General features: G+C 31.9%; 1 protein-coding gene across 1 annotated transcript in view; it reads left to right on the top strand.

Annotated features, from left to right (window-relative positions):
- MAP4K5 (mitogen-activated protein kinase kinase kinase kinase 5) overlaps positions 1–23,410 on the top strand; it is a 113,264-nt gene that overhangs the window by 44,379 nt on the left and 45,475 nt on the right. Inside the window, exons 4-13 of the mRNA XM_072963043.1 lie at positions 3,274–3,364; positions 3,818–3,882; positions 6,556–6,611; positions 11,302–11,349; positions 11,455–11,497; positions 12,280–12,352; positions 14,517–14,648; positions 16,565–16,627; positions 18,453–18,534; positions 19,472–19,588. Of these exons, the coding sequence (XP_072819144.1) occupies positions 3,274–3,364; positions 3,818–3,882; positions 6,556–6,611; positions 11,302–11,349; positions 11,455–11,497; positions 12,280–12,352; positions 14,517–14,648; positions 16,565–16,627; positions 18,453–18,534; positions 19,472–19,588 (770 nt within the window). The remainder of the gene's footprint in view (positions 1–3,273; positions 3,365–3,817; positions 3,883–6,555; positions 6,612–11,301; positions 11,350–11,454; positions 11,498–12,279; positions 12,353–14,516; positions 14,649–16,564; positions 16,628–18,452; positions 18,535–19,471; positions 19,589–23,410) is intronic.

Genomic DNA, 23,410 nt, shown 5'->3' with positions numbered 1-23,410 from the left:
GAGGGCTGTGGACAGGCTGCCAGTGGTTAGTCCTTTAGGGAAAAAAGTCCTGCTTTAACACAAGTAGGAAATTCAAAAGAGAAAATTGGATTTTAAGAGAAGATATTGGTACCCCGGGGCATATTAAATTCAAGGTGCTAGCAAGGCATTCAGGTGAAAAATAGCAGGTACATAGTCAAAACTACAGATACGGGGCTCTGTTTCTCAACTAGTCTAGACTGCTAGTGTGGTCATCCTTCCACTGCCAGGGTATGAAGAATGAAGCTTCTCTTCTTTGAGAAAATAACTTCTCAAAACCCATTTACGCATCAACAACAGAGGTGGAGCCTACAGGCCAGAGGCCTCTGAACCTAGTGGATTTTATGCTGTATCTTAGTGAAAGGTAACAGTAGTCTGGCATCACCTAAACAGAAGAATTAAATGAACGCAAATTTCAGGTCATTTTGATAAGACTGATGTAAGCCATCAAAGAGTAGCTACATCTGTGATAAATAACTGTATTTAGTTTATCTGACTTTCAGGGTGGACTATAAAAATATTATCTTAATGTAAATGTGCTTCATGGTACAATTTCAGTTCACAGAAGATTCTACCCCTTTTGCATTAAAGTTTAAGGCAGAAGCATGAAACGGGGGTTTATTCACTGAGTTACGTATATTAAAGAAAGCACAATCCTCAAACACCTGAGTTATTAAGGACCTGACCTGTTCTTGTGAATTCTAGCTTCTAACTACAGTCATTAATATCTGTCGCTTAGTCTCCCCAAGACCCCATCTTTCCTGGCAAACACCTCACATAGCTGCTACTGGGAGCACAGTTGTGATGTAGAATTCAGCTAATTTTCCTGAAAAAGTAGTGGTTTGTTACTTACAGTTTTAATTCAGCAATATTATTGACTTTTACAGGTTAGTTTAAGAATTTAGACATCATTAAGAAGTTAGGCACCATCTGTGAAAGTACTCCTGTGAGAAAATATGTTCTCAATCCCCAGACTTAACTGAAGAATTGTTCAGCACAGCTCAGGTATAAAACTTCTGTGCACATTTAAGTGAGTAGGTAGAAATCCAAAGTACATATTAACAAAATTAGGTGATTCTTTACTCTTCTTTCCTTTGTAATTCAGGGCTTCTTGATTAAATGAAGGATGGGCTAGAATCTAGCCAGCTTGTTGAAATTAGCATGTATAAAGAATAATATTTAACAGTGTAGGGGAAAAGGCTTAGGTGGAGTGAGAAATACTGTAATGGAAGAAGCTCAGGAGAAGGAAGGAGGAACAGTTCTTTGTGCCCATGAGTGGACAAAGGAACCCCCCGCATCTAGGTGGACAGGCTTTTTACTATAATCTTCAGGAGTTACTCCCCACTTCTGCCTCAGCTGATAATGGGGAACTTGAGATTATCATCTATTTTGGATCATCACTGATCTCCTGTTGGCAGACTATTAAATAATTTTTTTCTTTTTCTTTCACTTTTTAGAAACTCTAGTGCTTGCTGAAATAAATTTCTTACTGTAAAATATTGCCATGGTTGCACATATGTTTGTTATATGTAACCATTCACGGAATGCATGTTTCCCATTTTACAAATAAAAGCTAAATTTTCTTTAAAGATTTTCACTCAGATTTTTATTGTTAGAAGATTGTACCTTATTTATCTAGTTCTTTAAAATTAACACTTAATTACTTAACTGAATTATCAGTTAACGTTTACATGAAGGGATTGTTGAAAAGAGTACCTTAATGATTATAAATAAATTTGGTGTATCATACCTAAATTAAATATATGTATAAACCACATCAGTAATGATTGATTCTTTAAAAGGCATTTTATGACATGGCAAAAATATTTAAAGCTTTGTTTTGATTCTGAATCAAAAGTTGTAATATAAAGGGGAAAATATCTGATTTGTGTGAGGATTTTATTTGTTTATTTATCTAAGACCTAACTTCTGAGTTTTTCCTTCTTGGCCTTGTATGCTATTCTAAGATGACTTAAAGTTAGAGCTGGAGCTTATCTAAACATCACTGGTTTTAAACTTGATGTTGTTTTACCAAAGACCATTACAAAACACTATCTAATGAAAAAATCTTACGGTGATGTCCTAACAAGGAACATTTTTGTTTGTATCTTTCTTGTCTCCAGCATGTAGTTGTGTTGCTATTGCATTTATTCTGTGTCAAATATTGTACTCAGTGCACTGCATACTCTTTCTCACAGCATTTCCAACTGAGGGACTTGCACAGTCAGAAATTTAGGGGCATAAGAATCTGTTACAAAAATGGCCAGCAGCTGGTATTACCAAACTGTAGGGAATGTTTAGGGAATGATAGATAAGGAAGCTAAATAGGTGGAAGGAATCCAGATGGTACTTAATGGATTCAACCGTGATTCAGAGGGTTAAATTGTCCAAAGTTACATTGCCAGGGAATAGCTGAGTTGGGAATTGAGTCTGGGAGTGTCTAATCCAGACCTTGAGCTTTTCTACATTATATTGCATTTACATAATGCAAATGCAATCATTTTATCAACTCCTAAACCCCTTTTACTGGAGTAAACACCATTGCTAATGGAATATGAAGTTTCATAGTGACAATATCATTCTAGGCTGTATTCCTGTAATAACCACCAAATTCCCATAAATAACCAACATTTTATTTTTGTTTAACTTTTTCTGATTAGAAACTCAAACAGGTTTTTGATAGATAAATTGGAAAATGCAAATCAAAAAAGAAAGCAAAATTACTTTAAATTTTACTGCCCAAATACAAACATCATATGTATTTTTGAGACTTTTTTCTATATACATATGTACTTACATAACATATATAAAATATCCCTTTTTCATTTAACATATCATGAACATATTTTAATATTTTCATATCAAAACATGTTTTAACTGTACTGTAATATCTATGACTGTACCATAAGTTATTTAAGCATTTCATTTTTTTTACTGAGTTATAGTCATTTTACAGTGTGTCAATTTCTGGTGTACAGCACACATTTCATTATTAAGTAACATTATAGAGAATATCATCTCTGCATATCTCAAGAAAATAAATTTTGAAGTGAAATTATGAGTTCTAAGATTTTATACATGTTTAAGGCTTCTGGTTTATAGAAAGAATGTAGTGGTTTACATTCCCATTAAAATATTTGAGAATGCCTAATTCCTCATCTTTATCTAATACTTACTGTAAAGTTTTCCTTCCTTCTTCCCACTTAGACTCAAAATGTAACATGGTGATCAAGTTACTATCATTTTGTTTTATAGGAGATGATTTTTCTTTGATTCAGCAAGAGATATTTATGGTTAAAGAATGTAAGCATTGCAACATAGTTGCCTATTTTGGGAGCTATCTCAGGTAAAAAAATAAAAAGCTTCTACTCTTTTTGTATTTTATATTTCTTTACTACCACTCTCCCTCCCTTTCATGTAAGTGCTGTTTTGTATGTAAATTTTTAAAATTACTTGCCTAAAGTTCTAAAATTTCTTAGGTTTTCTTTTTGTCTCCCCTGTTGTATTAATAATGACAGCTTCATTTATGCATGTATACCTTATCTGTCAACCTTAATGAAAGAGTATGAATGATTACAAGTTAAGTGTTCTAGCTTATAAAACCAATCATATTCTAAACAATTTAAGGTGGGAACAAAACTGAAATTAATATGCTTTTCTGTATCTTGAAGAAAGACTGCCAGGGCCATTTCCTGTTGCATTGTGCCGTCTGTCCTAAACGTGTGCTGAAGAGTGAATGCCTTCAAAGTTTGTCAGTGGTTGAAAAGTACTAACTAATTTTCTTTCTTTTTCATACTAGTCGGGAAAAACTGTGGATTTGTATGGAATACTGTGGTGGTGGATCACTTCAAGATATTTACCATGGTACTGTTAATTTGACTCTACGTTTTAAAACTGACTTTGACATTAATGATTGTTGTTTGACATTTCTAGTTAAGGGCTATAAACAGCTAGATTTATCGTTTTACGTTCTTCTGTTCTGCTTCTAGACTATTCCATAAAAGAAACCTTAATTTTGTATTTTGTTGGTTATTCAGTTAAATTGCAGGAGCCTGAACTGAGAAGTCCAAGAGTACATGAACAATCCAGATTTTACTTTTCAGATGTAGTCTCTAGGAAAGTATTTAATCTACAAATGGAAGTGCCTAAAGTTCCTTGTAAATTAGAATTGAATGCAAAGGGTGACTCTCACATAAAGCAAATTATATATATATATATATATATATATATATATATATATATCTTAATAATAATGAAACTTGCTAACTAAGGAAACAATTTAGTTGTTGCTATAGTATTTTTGTGTTAAAATACATAATTTTAAGAATTTGGAGTATTTTATGTAGCATTATGTTAATTTAGCAGTTTTCTGAATTGAATTTGATTTTCCCTTATAATACTATTTAGGGATAGTTTTCATTTCGCCTCTGCAGTTTAGCTTCCAGTTTGTTTTGTTGTTGACAATTTCATGAGACTACCGATAGATCCTTATAAAATAATTTTTCTTTGTTTAAGTGGTAAATGCAACTGTACATTCTATAATTTGTTAAGAATTACGTGAAATATTTTTGAACATTCCTAAACTGAAATCTTTATATTAAATGCCTTATCAAATTTCAGTCATGCAGTTTACAAATGCAACCATGGTATATGTGAAAACAAATGCTATTCCAGTTTAAATAATATTTGTAGCTTGTAGGGGTGAAATTTTTAAACTGTCATTCAATAGAACACTGGTTAAATAAACTACACTGCATTTGCAATATGAAATACTATGCGTATTCAAAAAGATGAAGTAGCTCCATTTATACCGACCTGGATATATATCTCCCCAAAGCCTCTTTTTAAGTGGAAAAAGTGAATCATGAAAAAATATGTATGAACTAATTGATCACACTTAGACTTTTTAAAATTATACTTTTGAAAGCACAAATATGAATGTAAATGCGTAACAAAATGAAAGAACACATACCAGACTGGTAAGTCATTACATCTAGGGGAGAAGAAGTGAGACTCAGGTAAAAGTTTGAATTATAATGAAGATATATTGATGTATTCTTTAATTATAAATTAATAAATGCAATAATTATTTAATTTTGTCATAACAAATAACCCATGACAAAAAAACAGTCATGACAGATGTCCAAACTTTGGTCGCTGCCTCTTTTTATGTAAAATAATATTTAATACCACATAAATGTTACAAATATACAAAATATTATGAAGAGTTTTTAAAACAAAAACTAATCCCATTTTTTAAAAGAGAAAAGTATTTTATTCCCTTATTTAATAATCTTTCATTTTCTTATATATTATACCGTACTAGAGTGAAATGACTGTTCTCTTTTATTTTACCCCTGCTATTGACTTTTAAGAATTATTGGTAGAAAACGGCTCTATGCCACTCTGTTTAAAATTCTTTTCTATGATTTTATGAAGACTTGTGATCTTATATATGAAGAGTTTTTATCCAGTATTTATAATTTTTATCCACAACACAGTTTTACAGAATGAGAACTAAAGAATATGGATTAATAAAACTATACAGCTGGCATTTTTTACTGCTTACTCTTTTAAACTGAAAGAATTGTTTTGAGGCATTCGTTTTATTCCTTTATGAAATGTCTGCTTTGCATTATTAAGCCTGCTATTAATTGAATTAAATTGAATCTAAGAAGTATTCATCCCTGTAAATAATATACTAAATAGCATAGTAATCAAGAACAACTGCTATTTCATCAAGTTACTAAGAATCAGTTTTATGCTCCTGAGTAGTTGGGGAGAACCAGTGATTAAAATATTCAGTAAAATATTGTCTTAAGTAAAGCTTACATGTAAGTATCTGATTTTGATTTCATTGTCAGCAAATACCACCCCAGATTTCAAATATTCTCTCATGATATTGGAAGGCATTGTTCCAAAGCCCCTCCTCAAGTATTTGCAGAAGGATTTTATATTTTATAGCCTGGAGAGATTTGATTGGATGTCACAAGTGACCTGATTACTGTTTAGATTCTTAGATAAGGTACTGAATCAAACTTGCTCTTTTGATATAGTAAAGAATTATGCTAAAGAAATAGTATCTTGATCTTTAAAAAAATATGTGATGCCTTACAGTATATTTCAGCAGTCGATTTCTTTATGGTCCTCTAACTTGTGTATTTAACTGTGATTAATTATATGTTTTTCTCATGTAGGGGCTTTATTTTTAAAAAATTGTTCAGAATTGAGATCATGTCCATTGCTTTGTATAGAACATCCTGTGAAGTCCAATACTGTGCTTCACACGTAATAATAGGTGTTTATTTTGACTGACAAAAGTTGTTATGGAGCCTTCCATTTTTAAAGTACATTTAAAATTTTTCAACTTTGCTATTTTGGTTTCCTGGTGATAAGAATACTATATGTTCATGATGAGAAGTCACCCAATGATATGTAGAGAAGAGGTTTTATAATAGTTTGTCATTTTTAAAGTAGACTGTTTTTAATCTGTTATATTCAAATGTGTAACAATGCAGTCTCTTTTTTTCTTTTTAGTTACTGGACCATTATCAGAATTGCAAATAGCCTATGTATGCAGAGAAACTTTACAGGTACTACATCTGCTTATACAAACAGAAATGCAGTTCTAGTTTCACAATTGAAAACTATAAAATAGTGATCTGCCCAAACGAAAAATAATAAACAAAATTTTTCTGTTAACCTCTCGTATTGTAATTCTGTAAGAATAACTATTTTTTTGTGACTGAGTCTCAGGAATTCATGTAAGCTGATGCTGACGTACACAATGATGATATTTGGTGTTCTACTTTGTGGTGCTTGGTGCTCAGTTGCTTGTGTACAAAGCTGAGGAAAGCCATAGGTATGAATTGGTTTTCAAGAATGAATTACCAGACTTCTCAATTATAACAAGTTGCCTAAGCTTTTCCTTCAAGTTTTATGGCAGTAAAAGGAGTCTTTTTGCACAAGACATGAGGTCTTTTACCATTTCTCCCAAAATGAAAATAAAGTGGCATAACAATAACCCAGAATGTAATCTGGAAATCCTTGTTCTATGTGATATTAGTAAGTGTTACTGATATCAGAATCCCCTTTTATAAGCTTGGTAAACATTGGTTAAATTAAACAGAGATTTCCTTACTTCTTCATTTCAGATTCTGTGAGAGCTCTTAGGATGCTAAAGTAGGTTGTGAATCTTCAGTGGGTATATAGAGTATGCAAAATTTCTTCCCATTTTTTTTTTCAGTTCCTTGAAAGACTATTCAATGAGAAAATTAGCAGTTAGTAATTTTATTAATATACTTTAAGGCATTTAATTTAGGAAGTAGAATAAGTAGTGGTGACTGTATTTTTTATTTTGGCAATTCACAACTGGTAATTGTTCATTGCTGCTTCTGTCTCTACATTTCCTAGATTGTGTAGTTTGTTTAGAAGTGAAATTGGTATTCTATATGTTGTTATTTGATATTTTAGAAATCAGGAGTTTGACCTGACTTGAGAGGAAGCTCTAGTCATTTCGAAAAGAGTTGGTTTCCACATGTTTTAAAAGACATGCCATGCTAAATTTTATTGTTAGATATATGAAAGTAAATTTCTTCAACATATACATATATTTCTGTAATATTCACATAACATAAAAATCTACTTTTTTGTATCCTAGAAAGCTAATCATGTGCTCATAGCAAAGAATTGGTAGCAGATTTTTTTTAATATATTTTAATTTCCAAAGCTCATTGCTTCTTTATGTAGTGGACAGAGTACAAAATGGAAGTGAAAAACCAAAACTTGCAATTGCATTCTGGCCTTGGTATGTAACTATAATCTCTTCTATGGTTGTAGTTCCCCAAGTATAAAAATGAGGCTTTGGAAGGGAGGGACCTCCAAGATATTAGTTCCAATTTAAAAATTCTGTTATCCTGACAAGGTTCCACATCTGGTGTCTGTCAACAGATGAATGGATAAAAAGGCATGCCTTGTATATACAATGGAATATTATTCAGCCATAACAAAGAAGAAGATCCTGTCATTTGTGACAGTACAGATGTACATGGAGGACATTATGCTAAGTGAAATAAGCCAGGCACAGGAGTTAAGTCCTCACTTGTATATAGAATCTCACTTATATGTAGAATCTAAAAAAGTTGAACTCACAGAACAAAATTCTCAACTACCACTTTAAGAAACTAGAAAAAGATGAGCAAATTAAAGCCAAAATAAGCAGAGAAAGGAAGTAATAAAGATCAGAGTGGAAATCAATGAAATAGAAAGCAGAAAAAATGTGAGAAAATTACTGAAACCAAAATCTGATTCTTTGAGAAGATCAATAAAATTTGTAAACCTCTACGCAGATTTTTGGGAAAAATAAAAAGAGAAGTTACAAGTTAACAATATTTGGGATGAATGAGGGGACATTATGACAGAATCTACAAATATTAAAAGGATAATAAGGATATTCAATAACCAAGAAATATTATGAACAGCTTTATGCCAAAAAAGCCTGCAACTTAGATTAAATGGAAATAGACAGTTTCCTTGAGAGATACAAACTATCAAAGCTCAGTCAATTAAAAATCATCTAGATAGTCCTCTCTTCCCACAAAGAACCCTCCAAGCCACATGATATCATGGATAAATTCTGCCAAACATTTATGGAGGAAAGAGTGCCAATTTAACACAGACTCTTCTAGAAAATTTAAATATAAAGAATACCTCCCAAGTCATTTTATGAGGTGAACATTGCTCTGAAACCAAAATTATACTTTACAAGAGAATAAAATTACAGACTAATATCCTTCATAAACATAGATACAAAAATTAAAAAGGAAAATAAAAGATTAGCAAAGATAATCCAATAATATATAAGCAGATAATACATCATGAATAAGTGGGATTTATCCTAGAATGCAATGTTGATTTAACATTCAAAAATCAGTTCAAGTAATTGATTATATTAGCAAACAAAAAGAGAAAAAAAATATGATCATCCAAATAGACACAGAAAAACCATTTAGCTAAATCCAACATTTATTTCTGATAAAAATTCATAGCATACTGAGAACAGAAAGGAATTTACTGAACCTGATAAAGAGCACCTATGAAAAACCTACAACTAAATCATACTTAGTGGTAAAAGACTAGGTCTTTCTCACCATGGTCAAACAAGGCTGCTCTCACCACTTTTTTTTTTTCTAAACATTGTACTAGAGGTTTTGGCCAGTGCAAAAAGAATAAGCAATGAAATAAAAGGCATCTAGATTAGAAAGTAAGAAGTAAAACTGTCTTTATTCACAGACCACATAATTATCTTTGTAGAAAATGGAATAGAATCTACAAGGTAGCTACTAGAACTGGTGCGACTAGGAAGGCTGCAAGATTCAAGATCAGTTGACAGAATCAGTCGGATTTCCATACACTAGCAACAATCAGAAATTAAAAATTTTAAAAATACTACTTATAATAACAAAAATATGCCATTCTTAGAAATACATAAAAGAAAGATACATAAATACCTGTATACTGAAAACTACAAAACTGCTGAGTGAAATTTAAAAAGACCTAAATAAGCTGAGAGCTTCACCATCTGTAGTATTCCTGCGTTCATGGATCAGAAGACTCAGTATGGTTAAGATAACAATTCTGCCCAAATTGACCTGTAGATTCAGTGCGATTCCAATCAAAATCAAAGGAAGATTTTTTTTTTTTCTGTTGAAATTGACAAGCTAATTTTAAAATTCCTACAGAAATACAAAGGACCTGGAATATTCAAACAGCTGTGAAAAAAAAAGAACAAAATTTGAAAGCCAACAGTAGCAATTTCAAGACTTTATAAAACTACATTAATGAAATGTGGTTTAAGGCATAAGGAAAGATAAGTAGTTTAGTGGGACAGAATATAATGAAAAAATCCACACATCGCTACTGATTTTTGACAAAGGTGAAAAGACAATTTAGTGGAGAAAGGAGAAACTTTTCAATAAGTGGTTCTGAAATAATTGAACATCCATATACAAACAAATGAAACTTTGAACTATATTTCACACCATATGTAAAAATTAACTGAGTATTAATCACTTAGACCTAAATATAAAACTTCAAACTAGAACTTCTAAAGAAAACAGAAGATTTTGCAATCCTAAGTTAAGCAAAGCCTTTTCAGACATAACACAAAAAAACATGATCCATAAAGGAAAAACTTGGCATATTTGACTTCATCAAAATTAAGAACTTTTGCTTCTCAAGATACATTGTTAAGAGAATGAAGACAAGCTTCAGACAAGAAGATATTTGCAAAGTATAAATCTGATTAAGGACTTGAATCCAGAATATATAAGGAACTCTCAAAATTCAGGTAAATAGAAAAACAACCACCAAATATATAAATGGACCAAAGATTTGAACAGACAGTTCACCAAAGAAGCTATATAGATAGCAAATAAAGACATGGAGAAAATGCTCAGTATCATTAGTGATTAGAAAAATGGAATTAAAACCACACTGAGATACTACTACATACCAGTTAGAATGGCTAAAATTAAAAAGACACCTTGGCAAGGTTGGTGAGGATGTAGATTAACTGGAACTCTCAGACACTGCTGGTTTCAGCATAAAATGGTACAGCTGCTTTGGAAAACAGTTTGACAGTTGTGTAAAAGTTTAAACTTGTACCGCCATATGATCCAGCCATTATACTCCTAAATATTTACCCAAGAGGGAAAAATCATGCAAATACTTGGTGTAAATCTTCATAAGCAGGTTTATATATAATAGCCCCAAACTAGAAACAACTAAACAACCCAAATGTCTATCAACAGGTGGATGAATAAACAAATTCTGTAATATCTGTACAGTGGAATATTACTCAGTAATAAAGAATGAAATTGACAACACATTAACAAGGAATGTCAAATTATTGTGAATGAAAGAAGCCAGACAAAAAGGAATATACTGTAGGATTCCATTTACATAAAACCCTAGAAAATTTTAAAATTACCTATAGCGACAGAAAATAGATCGGTGTTTGTATGTGAGAGGGACTTTTGGGAGCAATGGATAATATATTAATTATCTTGGTTGTGGTGATAGTATCATAGTAAAATATTTCTGATTTTTGCCAGAAAGTGAACTCAAAATCTTAAAACACAGTAAACACTGATTAGTGAAAAGAAACTCATCTAGGTTTTTCTACCCTCAAAAGAAGGACAATCTAGTTTCTTATTCAACAAAAACTTAAGTGAAAAATTAGGTTTGCAGTTTTACTAATGCATACTTTTTTTTTAATTTCAGGGTCTTGCCTATTTGCATACTAAAGGCAAAATGCATAGAGATATCAAAGTAAGTTTATTTAACTCAATTTAAACTCAATATGTTTAAATTTGATAATTTTATTGAAAGGAATTTTATGATGCTAATTTAATAATATTTGTATTTTTGTTTTAGGGTGCAAATATTTTATTGACAGATCATGGTGATGTAAAATTAGGTATGTTATTTCAAATTCCTAAATTTTTTCCAAAAATATTTTAATAAAATTTTAAGTGAGAATTAACACTATACAAATTTAATATTCATATGAAGAACAACAATAATATTCATCTTTGATCTACCAATTTTACTTCTGAGATTAAATTTAATGAAATTAATCCTGAAGGTAAAAAAAAAGTCCATATTCACAAAAGTACCAATCGTAACATTATTTATAACAGAAAAATGAGAACATAGGTTTAGCAGTAGAAAAACTACTTACCTGTGATAAATCAACTTATGGAACAGTATTCTGTCATCAGAATTAATAGTTAATAAGAATAAGAGTAAAATCCCCTAGTATGTTTAATGGCAAAATGAACTATATGAGTCTTCAGTTTTTTACAACCATGTTTAACAACAACAATAAAAAAAACACACTTTTTAAAATAGCACCAAAATATTAACCTAGTTGTGTTAGAATAAAAGGAATCCAGGTAGATGTTTTATTTTTTGCTCTTTTTTACCAAATTAACTCAAGGTACTTTTAATGAAAACTTTTTATTAAGTTTGTTTTTAATAAAGTATGTTTTCATTCTAGGAAAGTACCAATAATTTGTTTTCTTTTAATGATTATGTTATGAACCAAACAAGAAGATACTTAGCATTTTCTCTAGCATTTACATACATTTCTCTAGCATTACTATCTGAGTTATTAATAATGGCACGACTGAGGGTAAAATTTAGAAATGGTGGTTGTATTGAAAACTAAAATTTTCTGCTTTGTCTTTTCCCCACCAGCCGACTTTGGTGTGGCTGCAAAAATAACAGCCACCATTGCAAAGAGAAAATCTTTTATTGGCACCCCTTATTGGTAAGATATTATTATGATTGAATTTTGTGCATTTTCATTTCTTCTATCTTAGTGATGAGCATTGATTATTTGTAATACAATTCATACTTGACTGAAGTCTGGACGCTTGTGTGCTCCTTGATACTATCATAGCTCTGATTGGGTTAGGGAACTCTGTTACTCATTTTCATTGTCTAGCTTTCCCTGTGTTAAAGTGATAATAATTCCTACTGTCCCTGGGATGTTGTGGTAAGAGGACTCATAGGTATGAGATTTTCAAAAGAAAATTGTGTTACAATCTCTTGTCATTTTGTTACCCTTTCTTTTGATATTGCTTCTATTTAATCAAGGACTTCAATTTCCTGGTTGTTAAAAAAAAAAACTCATGCATACTACCCTACCACTAGTCTTTACCAGTCACCTTGTTTCTAATGCATTCCACCGATTACTGATAAAATCATCTAAAACATTGCTTTTGTTAATGAAGTTAGATAATTGAAATGTAATGGAAATGTAATAAACCTTAATATGTAAAATGATTCAGTATTATAAAAGGTGACATTTAAAGTTTATATGAAAGATTGGATTCTTTAATATGCAGTGCTTTGATAATTTATTATTTGGAGAGAATTTTAAAGTGGCTTCATACCTCTTACCTAATCAAAAATAAATTGTGTATGGAACCTCAGAGTTACTGATCAGGGCTGATATATAAACTCAAATTGACGTATTCACACTTTATCTTATTAGCAAGTTTTTATATAAAGTTTTAAAACTCATATTGTTAATATTTTTCCTTTAAAAATAAAACTCACTAGTTATACAATAAAAATCCTCACTTTGATAAAAATAAATTGTATATGGAAGTAAATATAAAAACGAAATTAAAAGAACTATCAGTGACTACTTCAAGAGTTGAGTAAGCCTTTTTTTGGAGTAAAAGCATAAAATACTGCTAGATTCATTTGATAGATTTAACTATATGAAAATTTAAAACTTCTGTATGTCTCTGAGCTTAAACAGAAGTAAAAGGCAAGTAATGAGCCAAGAAATAATATATGACAAATGAGGTTTTAATTAATATGTAAGTTCTTTATAAATTAATAAAAAGAATGTTTCCTTAGAAGCAGTTATTCAAATAAAATATTTAAGATCTCATATAATATGAAAATTATTTCTCCTAATGATGACCAGAAATGCAAATTAAATAAGCAATAATATTCTTTTCTGTCAAATCAGAAAATATTTGGAATCATGAGTAGTAACTACCACTATCACTAAATATTTGACATTGAAAATGGATGTGAGTAGAACAGTTTTGAAGGATAATTTGGCAATAATATTTTTCAAAACCTTAAGCAATGTGTATGTTCTTTAGTCTCAATTCTACTTGTAGTAGTTTATCAGAGAGGCATACAAATATTATATGAAGAATTTTGTCATGATACTTTAATAATGAAAATTTGAGAGAAAGTATGCATATACAATAGGAATTAAGGAAATTATATATATTCAAATCAGTGGAATAAGTTGCTGATATTAAAAAATCATGTTGTAAAAGATGGATGGCCAAGGGTAGTCTCATGATATACTGTGAATCAAAAAAGCAAGATTGAATGTAGCACATGCAAATACCATTTTATAGAAGATGTGTATGTGTATAAGTAAAATTTGTCAATGAAAATGTGTGAAACAGTGGCTCTCTTTGGATGGGATAATGTTTGACTCTCCAGGTGTTCCATGCTCTTCTATCTCCCTGGATTTGTACTTGTTTCCCCCTACTAAAATGTCCAGGCTCCTCAACCCCGTTAGCTCCCTGCTGATTCATTCTGTAAGTCTCACCTCCTTTGGGAACTTTTCTCTGACCTTCACAGGGATTTAAGTGTTCTTTTTCTTTTCCCATGTTATAAAACATGATTCACAAAACAGAAACTAAAGTAAGACAACACAATTTTCTCCAGATGAAGCAGTATTCAGAGGAAAGGATTTAAGATTTTTAAATAATAAATTTTAAAAGGATACATCAGTGTGTGGTCTTTATTAAAGTCTTTTCTAGTAAAGTTTCTTCTTTCCTAATAAACACCTCTCAGCCTCTTTCCCTCCAAGCAGTCTAGTGAGTATAGCAAAAAGCAGATTTCATATCACTTTTTTAAAATAAAATGTTATATTCATTGATTCTTTCTAGGATGGCTCCAGAAGTTGCAGCAGTAGAAAAGAATGGTGGCTACAACCAACTCTGTGATATCTGGGCAGTAGGAATAACAGCAATTGAACTCGGAGAACTTCAGCCACCTATGTTTGATCTTCATCCAATGAGGTGTTCTCAGTATTTACAATTATGCAGTTATTAATGAGATCTTCAGGGAGAGTGAAGTACTGATAACTTGGGTCTTCCAAGCTCATTTTAAAGCATATTAAAACAGTAAAGGTGTTCTGAGGGACTAGGGATTTTCTCATCTAAAACCTAGTCTCTTGTATTGCTGTTTCTAAGACAACATGAAGTGAATCATCCATACTGTCTGAAACTTTTCCATAAAACAAATTTCCCTTAATAATTATACTAGGATATAGCAGTTATCATTTAAAAAGTCTTTCTAAGTCTTTGTTCATTCTTACATCAGTTAAAAATGTTTCTTTTTTTGTCCAAAGTGGAGTTATAAACAAATGATAGACTGCAGATGAGTTTTTTTCTATTCTCATTTGGTTTTGTTTCTTTTTACTTTGCCAAGGAATAATGAAGAGGTAGATGCTTATTTCGTATAATCATTTATATTTTAGGGCATCTTGTCTCAGAAAAAAGTATTTGAGAGACTTTGAAGGTGTTTTTAATACTTTGAAGGAAAAGATAAACTGGGCTAAAATTTAAACTTTTGAAATAAATAGTATAAAGTTAAAAGGAAAATCAACATAATAGGCAAAGTATTCTCCTAACATGTGATAGACAGCAGATTCATTTATATTACATAGGTAACTCATTCAGAAACTCTGAGCAAAAAGATAACTTGTTTATGAGAAAGTACCAGATTCTAAAGAAACATGGAAAACTATTTAACCTCACAAGTAACTAAAGATATACATGTTAAATCTGCTTTTAGCTGGAATGCTGGTAAGTACAGACCTGTAGGAAAATAATTCAAATGTTATTTGTTATAGGCAATATAAATGTTGCACTCATTCCACTTTTGGGAAAATCATACTTAGGAAATAAACTAAGAAAAGAAAAAGCTAAGAATTATCTATTTCAGGATTACAGGGGAAATATATGAATGTCCGAATCCTTCATGAATTGTTAAGCAGTTATTTAGCAGTTAAGGGCAGCTATTACGTATGAGTAAACCAAAGCAACATGGAAAATTGATTATTAGTGAAAAAAGCAGCACATAATATTACCTATTATAATTATAATAATGTAGCAATTGGTTAGTATTTAGATAAAGACTAAAAAGAAGAGCAGAATATTTTAAATAATCTCTTAGGGTGGGAGAATACAGACTTTTTTTCTTTCTTTAGACTAAATTTTGCTTTATATATGAATCATTTAATTTTTAAAAAGAAAATATTCTTGATATTTAAAAAAGAAATACCAAGGAATTTGCTTGGAAATGTGCAAGGGGTTTCTGGGAAATACTGAAATAAAACTTCCTTCTTACATCCTCCATCCTTCTACCCCCATAGTCCATAGAAAATGGGTCAAAGGTGAATTCATAGAGAAGGAAAGTTGTCTTTCAGGTTAACTTCTGTATCATTCCTAACAACAGAATGTGGGAAATGATGGTCCAAAAAGGGAAATAGACTAGGAAGTGAATATAATTTGCCTATACACCCAAAATAATGGTAGAGGCCAAACTTCGGTTAAGCATATAGTCTACAGTTAGAGTAACATATCATCTCTGTGAGCTGTAGAATGATGTACAATTATGTAGACTTGTGCTTAAGATCTAATACTAGTTGTATGTGTAACAGTATGGTAATAAGAATCTTCTCTAACATTTGGTCACTTTGCCTAGTGAATAGGAGCTTGTTGGAAATTTAAAGATCCTCTCTATAGCCAGGAAAAATTTTCCATAAGTATCTGAAATATAAAATATTAACTTCCATATCCCATACCAATTTTCATCAGTACCTACATTTGTAGTAATCTTGTATAAATTCATTATAGAATATTGATTTTGATTATTAGATGTAATAAGAAAAGTATTTTGTATTGCTTTTTAACTGAAATTTTAATTCCAGGGCCCTCTTCTTAATGTCAAAAAGTAATTTTCAACCTCCGAAATTAAAGGACAAAACAAAATGGTAAGTTATAAAATACATAGATTTATAGCATTTTATGGTTGAAAGAGACAGAAGTTCAGTTCCCTTATCTTATGGGTGGTGAAACCGAAGCCCAGAGACATTAAACTGTTTCCCTGAAGTTAGCACATCTACTTCACTTGCAGAGTTATGGCAAGGATCAAGGTTTATTTTCTGGTCAGTGTTCCTTTATAATGATGTACTGCTCTCGTAAAACTCTGACCATTTTATTAGTATTTTGGCAGCTTGGATAAGAAGTGTGGTAAGGCAAGGACATGAAATTAATATATTAAGATTTTGGAGATTCGTAGTTTACTTCCATTAATTATATGTTGACTTTCATGGGAGGTAATAGGACGATGTTTCCCAGATACAGTGACACTTAAAATCAATCCCCACTGGCTTTTCTCTACCTTCCTTGTCTAATATTCAAAAGGTTATTACTTGTTTGCATCTTAATCTCTTCTTTCTTGTACAAAGTAAAGCAGTTTGCCTATTCTTATAGTCCAAAAGGATATCTTCAATTAGATGATAAAAAATGGTAATGTCTATCCATACATTTAATAAAAGAAATTGTGCAAATAAAAGTTTCCAAATTCTTAAATTCAATAATTCTTCATTATGAATTACATGGATCTCTTGGGAGATCCACGAGCCCCTACAATTCTGTATGTGTATTTATTTTTTCTGGAGAGATAATCCATATCTTCCTTCAGATCTAAGAGGCTTGTCCCCACTGGCTCTAAACCACTTTTTTGTGTCTTATTAGCCTGTCCATGCATAGTATTATTTAGGAGCCAGGACATCTGGGGATCATGCCGGCAGTGAAAGGCAGATCACACTGTGGAAATAAAATTTATTCCTTACTGCCAGCTGTATTCTTTTGTATTGACATGGGTTTCTTCCTATTCATTGTTACCATAAGTTCCTAAGCAACTCGAACTGGAGAACTATATGGCAGGAATGACTGAATATTCGTTCAGGAGTGCATGCTAGCTAAATTCACAGTTAGATTCCAGAATAGTTGTTACCATCAAAGTACCTTTGCCAGTCTCAGGTTCTTTCTCACTCCATGGTATGTCTGCCACAAGCCACCACATATAACACAGAGATTTGATTTCTCTGAAGAGGGCTGCTATGTTGTTGGTATCATTGGGAATAACTAAGGTTATTCTCTTTGATTCTTGCCCAATCCCTCCTCCAGTGGAATCTCAGCAGTGGTACAAATACCTCTTTCTGCCATTAATTAATAATCAAAATATGATTTTTAAAATTTATGTCCCCTTCTTTTCCCCATTTAATCAATGCAGATGATAGGAAAACTGATCTGGTTAGTCAGATCACTCCCTCTCCTTTGCCCTTGTTCCTAAGAAATTTAATGACCTTTTAAGAGTTTAAATAATCTCTTGCATTACCACGCTACCTCCATGCCATCCACCTCTTTTAGTATAGCAGAACATGTACATACTGTATAAATTACGCAATGAGAAAAGCTCATTTTGACTCTTAAGTGGTACCTAGAACAAAAGGTTATAAACTTTCTGGATGACACACCTACCCACTTATAGTTTTTCGTGTACATTTTTGAGGTTATATATTACTGTTCTGTTAACTAATTGCATTTTACTAAAGAGATGAAGCTGACACATGTCTCCAAGGAATACACTGTGCTTTGGGTTTAGTTTTTTGGCTTATGTATATAGCGCTAAGGGGCCTAAGGAAAAAAATCATGTGTTTTCAGTCTTTCTAACTGCCTAAATTTTATTTAGTAACATCAAAAAACTAATATTAGTGAAATATTTTTGTACATGTCTCTTTTTATTTGAAGGTCATCAACATTCCATAACTTTGTCAAAATAGCACTAACCAAAAACCCCAAAAAAAGACCAACCGCTGAAAGACTTCTGACTGTAAGTCATTGAATTTATAGGAGAATTTTCTGTAGTCATGCAGTAATTAGGCATATCACTACAACAACAATATTTAGGTTTCTAATATAAAAATGTTAGTGGTCTCTTACAGCAGGGGTCAGCAAACATTCTGTAAAGAGCCAATAGTAACTATTGTGGGCCATGCTGTCTCTGTCGCATCTCTTCAATTTTGCCCTTGTAGCACAAAAACAGCCATAGACAGTACACATGAAGGGTATGGCTTTAATACCCAGTAAAACGTCCTTTATAAGAGGAGGCAGTGTACCAGATTTTGCCTGTGGGCTGTAGTTTGCCAACCCCTGCCTTAGAGAAAACTCTTAAAAATATTGCTTTCATCTAAAATTAATTGCTTTTCTTGGCTTCTATTGTAAATTTATAGCATGCTTTGTGTATATATGTGTTTCTAAAATACTCTTATATCAGAAAAAGATGATTACAACAATCGAAGAAAACAATTTAAATGTTCTAAAATTTAATTATGTGTTTGTACATTATCATAATTTTATTGAATTAAATACATGCAAGTGTAGAATACACATGCTTTTTTCTTATTGTGATACAAACTGCCATAGTATTCATTTGCATATTATTATAATGACGTGGGTAATGAATGCCATCATTGTAGCCAAAGTTGTAATTTGACAGCCTAATATAAATCAGTTAACTTTACACAGAGAAATCATTTATGTTATAAACTTACCTCACAGTGGTTCTTTAGCTTTATAATATGCAATTATGAATTCTCTGATTAATACTTTTACTAATACATTTTCTAATTTATTTGTGTTAGTAGGCTCCCAAATGCTTGTCTCTGATAATTACTGAATGGAAAAGTACAAATAACAGTTTCTAAAAGCCATAGATTTTACATCATGAGCATACTTACGAAATTTTGTTTTGTTTTGTTTTTACTTAGCATACATTTGTAGGGCAGCCAGGTCTCTCTAGGGCCCTAGCAGTTGAGCTGTTGGACAAAGTGAACAATCCAGACAACCATGCACATTACACTGAAGGAGATGATGATGACTTTGAGGTAAGGAGTGTTTGCAGTCTGATATTTGAAATGAATGTTTAACGTGGCCTTAGAGTTTGTGTTCTAATTCACTCTTTTAAGTTAGTTAAAACAGATTTAGTAACAAAGATTAATCAGCAATATAAACTATACTCATCCTGCATATAATTACCAGTTGATACTTTTTTAAATTATGTCATAATATGCATAACATAACCAATTGATACTTTTCTTAATCCTACTTCTAGAAAGCACTATATCATTTTATTTTCTTAGTTGGCTTGCTTAAAGTTGTTAAGAGATAGCTGAGATTAGAATCAGATCTATGCCTTTCCCCTCCCAGAAATCTAGAAGTGTTTTCTCTTCTCCCTAGACCTCAACTTCTGTAGTGAGAGTTTGATCTTTCTCTAAAGAGAAAGGACATCTATTTCCAAGGAAATACAGGTTTTAGGAACACTGCTTTGGACTAACAGAATAAAAGTTTAGCCAGAGCACATTTTTTTCACAAAAGAGACTCCCCAGAAATCCAATTGGTCATTTCTTTAGTTTCTCTATTCTACAGATCATTAACAGGATACAATTTTTTTTTAATTAGGATGAGGTTCCCATAGAAAAATGTTATCTTTTCCAATATGTATTCAAAACTATTATTTGTTATATAATTGCATATAGAGGTATTCATAACTATGCTTGCCTTTTCTGAAAATATTGTAGAATTATTCTGAATGTATTTAGCAACACAACATGTAAATCAGGAAAGAAGGACTTCTTACCCATTGTCAGATACCTGTTTGTGCCTGTACATGTAACACAACTATATTTTTTCACTAATGTCTCTTCCTCTCCTTTTTTTATTTCTGTGTTTCTCTAAATCTGTGTCTTCATTTCTATTTTATGTCTTTATTTCCCTTTATACCTCTGTCTTCAATTCTTGCAAGACTATAGAACTGAACTTTACGTGTTACTATTTATTGAAAGAAATTGTCTACATCATGTACTTAAATTTTAAACTATGTCATTTAAGTATCATGATAACTACTAACACTCATTGAGTAGTCATTGTGTACCAAGTATTAGGCCAAATAATTTCCATGTTAACTCATCTAATACTCAGAAGAGTCCTTGGCAATAGGTACTATTACTATCCCAATTTTACAAATAAGAAATGAAAGAGAAAGAACAGAAGTAATTTCATTTGTCTAAGATTATATGCTTAGCAAGTAGTAGAACCAGGATTTGGATCCAGACAAACTAACTTTAGAACCTGCTCTTAGTTAATATACCATCATTTCTATGTATGTGGTTAATAGAAATAGTCATTAAACAATCTTTGCAAACTAATAATTGCATAGTATATAGCATAGTTCTATCATGTAGTAGGTACCTGATGAATATTTTGTTGAATGTTAAATGAACTTTAATTGAAAATATTAAATAAACCAGCCATATATAGATTTTTTCCTACTTAAACCACCATTTGCTGACTTGTAATAAGATTTTAATGTCTTAAAAATTCAAAATTATTTAAATTGTTGTAGCTTAAATATAGGATTAGATATTACTTGATTCCCCAATTAGTGTTTCACTGGTTGTGTAAATAACTAAACTCCTCTTTTATTGCCCACACCATTTTGCTGGGCTTCCCAAATCCCCTCTTACCTTTGGAATTCTCTATTTCTGTTTAATGGTATTGCCAGACTTTTTAATCCTTGAAATGAAATCCTTGTTCCAGGCAGTTGAGGACACAAGAGTGGATAAGATTGACATAATCCCTGTCTTTAGAGAACTTATGGAATGGTCTCAAAAGAAATACAGAAATACAAACAAATAATTTACATGTGTGATTACTGTTATGAAATGGGGAAATAAGGGCTATATTTTAGGAACAGGAAAGAATTCACTGTAGAAGCAATATATAAGCTGAAAACCTGAAGGATAAATGGTAATTAGAGGACAAAAGCAGGTAGAAATGTTCTGAGCAGAGGGAATAATAGCATGTTTGAAAGCCTGGTGATAAGAGAGAAGGCAGTGTACTTGAGGAACTAAAGAAAAGTTAGTGTGTTAGAACAGAAAACAAGGAAGGAATTTGTGGGAGATGAGGTTACAAAGCTAGACATTTCAAATTTTAAGAATTGGAGGCTTTAGTCTAAGGGCAGCAAAAGCCATTAAAGGGTAAGGGAGTGATGTAATCAAATGTCACTCCCTTAGCATTTTTTTAAAGGTCTCTGTGACTTCAGGTTGGTGATTCTTTCCTGAAAACCTGAAAAACAAAGTTATCCAGGATAGAGATAGTGATGTTTCAGACTAAGGTGGTAGGGCAAGGGAAAAAAGTGGATTCAAGAATAATATGAAAGAAAAAAAAAATAGGCCGGTGACATCTTCCAGGTAATGAGGGGTCACCGTGACCTCATTCTTGGCAGTTGTGTCATTTTGAACCCTTGTATTTGAAAAATGTCTGGAATTGATGACATCATTAATGTGCAGCTCACTTTCATGTTCTTCCGTAAACTTATTAGAAGTGGATTTGATGTCCACAGAAATATGTTAAAAGGAATTTCTAAACTGCAGTACCATGTTCTTTCTTTTCCTTTTATTATAAGTCTTCGTTGTGTAGAAACAGTTTTGAATACACAATCACATTTAATTATGAGAAAACAGTAAGTTTGCATTACAGTTAAATTAAAAGAAGTGAAGACTAAAAATTTGAAGAAAAGAAGAATAATATGAAAGAGTTGGTGATTGGAGGTAGACATGAGGGTGGAGAATGAGAAAAGGATTACTCTCAGATTTTGGCTTGAACAGCTAGGTGGATATAAAAGTGCCACTTATCAAGGTAATAATACTAGAGTAAAATCAGGTTTGGGAAGAAAGATGAGTTCAGTTTTATATATGGTGATTTTGATATTGCACCAGACTTTCAAATGGAGAAGGCTCATAAGGAGTTAGATATCTGGGTATAGCTTGGGAAGAAAAGCTTGGACTAGAGATATAAATTTGAGAGTCATTAAATATAGTTGTAGTTGATAACTTAAGGAGTAAATGTAATCATCCAAAGGAAGCATTATAGAATGAGAAATGAAGAGGACCTAGGACAACTTCCTGAGATTTCTCCCCAAAATTAAAAAATCTATTAGGCTAAGAGGAACAGTAAAAGATTAATAAAGAACATTAAAAGACAGAGAAAGTTCCAACAAGAAGACTGCCTAGAAATTACACTGAAAGATACTTACAGTAATTCATTTATGAATTTAGTTGTGAAAGGGAGGTGTAAGAGAGCAGTAGTTGGAGAAAAATGAGTTGGCTGTGGATTTGTTTGTCTTTCGATCTGTCGGTCTGTTTATTGGCCCTTCATTGCTTGGTTGATTTTTATATGAGGCAAAGAGTGTTGAACAGGATTAGATGCTTATGAAAAGGATTTAATAATTAGATATAGAAAAGTCAAGAGAAGCAAAATACATAGGCGAAGTCCCTGAGAAGGAAGGAGAGGGCAGGATCTAGATTATAAAGAGGGACTTAATCTTAAAGATACACTTCTTGAAAAGCTTTCTTTTGAAGTGCGGCCAGGATGGTGGAGTAGGAAAACCTTGAGGTCACCTCTTCCAATAAGTACACCAAAATATAGCTATCTATAAGGATGTCCTGAAGACTGATAGAAAGGATTTTCCACAACTGGTGATGTAAAGCAAGAACTACAATGAGATGAGTAGGAGAGATGGGGACATGGTATAGTCAAGACTCACACCTCTGGGTAGGCAGTCCACAAACATGAGGATAATCACAATTTCAGAGATTCTTCCCAAGGAGAGAGGTGTCCTAGCGCCATATCAGGATCCCCAGGTGAGG

Source organism: Vicugna pacos, chromosome 6, assembly GCF_048564905.1.
Source record: "Vicugna pacos chromosome 6, VicPac4, whole genome shotgun sequence".
Classification (NCBI taxonomy): Eukaryota; Metazoa; Chordata; class Mammalia; order Artiodactyla; family Camelidae; genus Vicugna; species Vicugna pacos.
The sequence above is the reverse complement of the archived record's forward strand: the minus strand, read 5'-3'. Positions and strand labels throughout refer to the sequence as shown.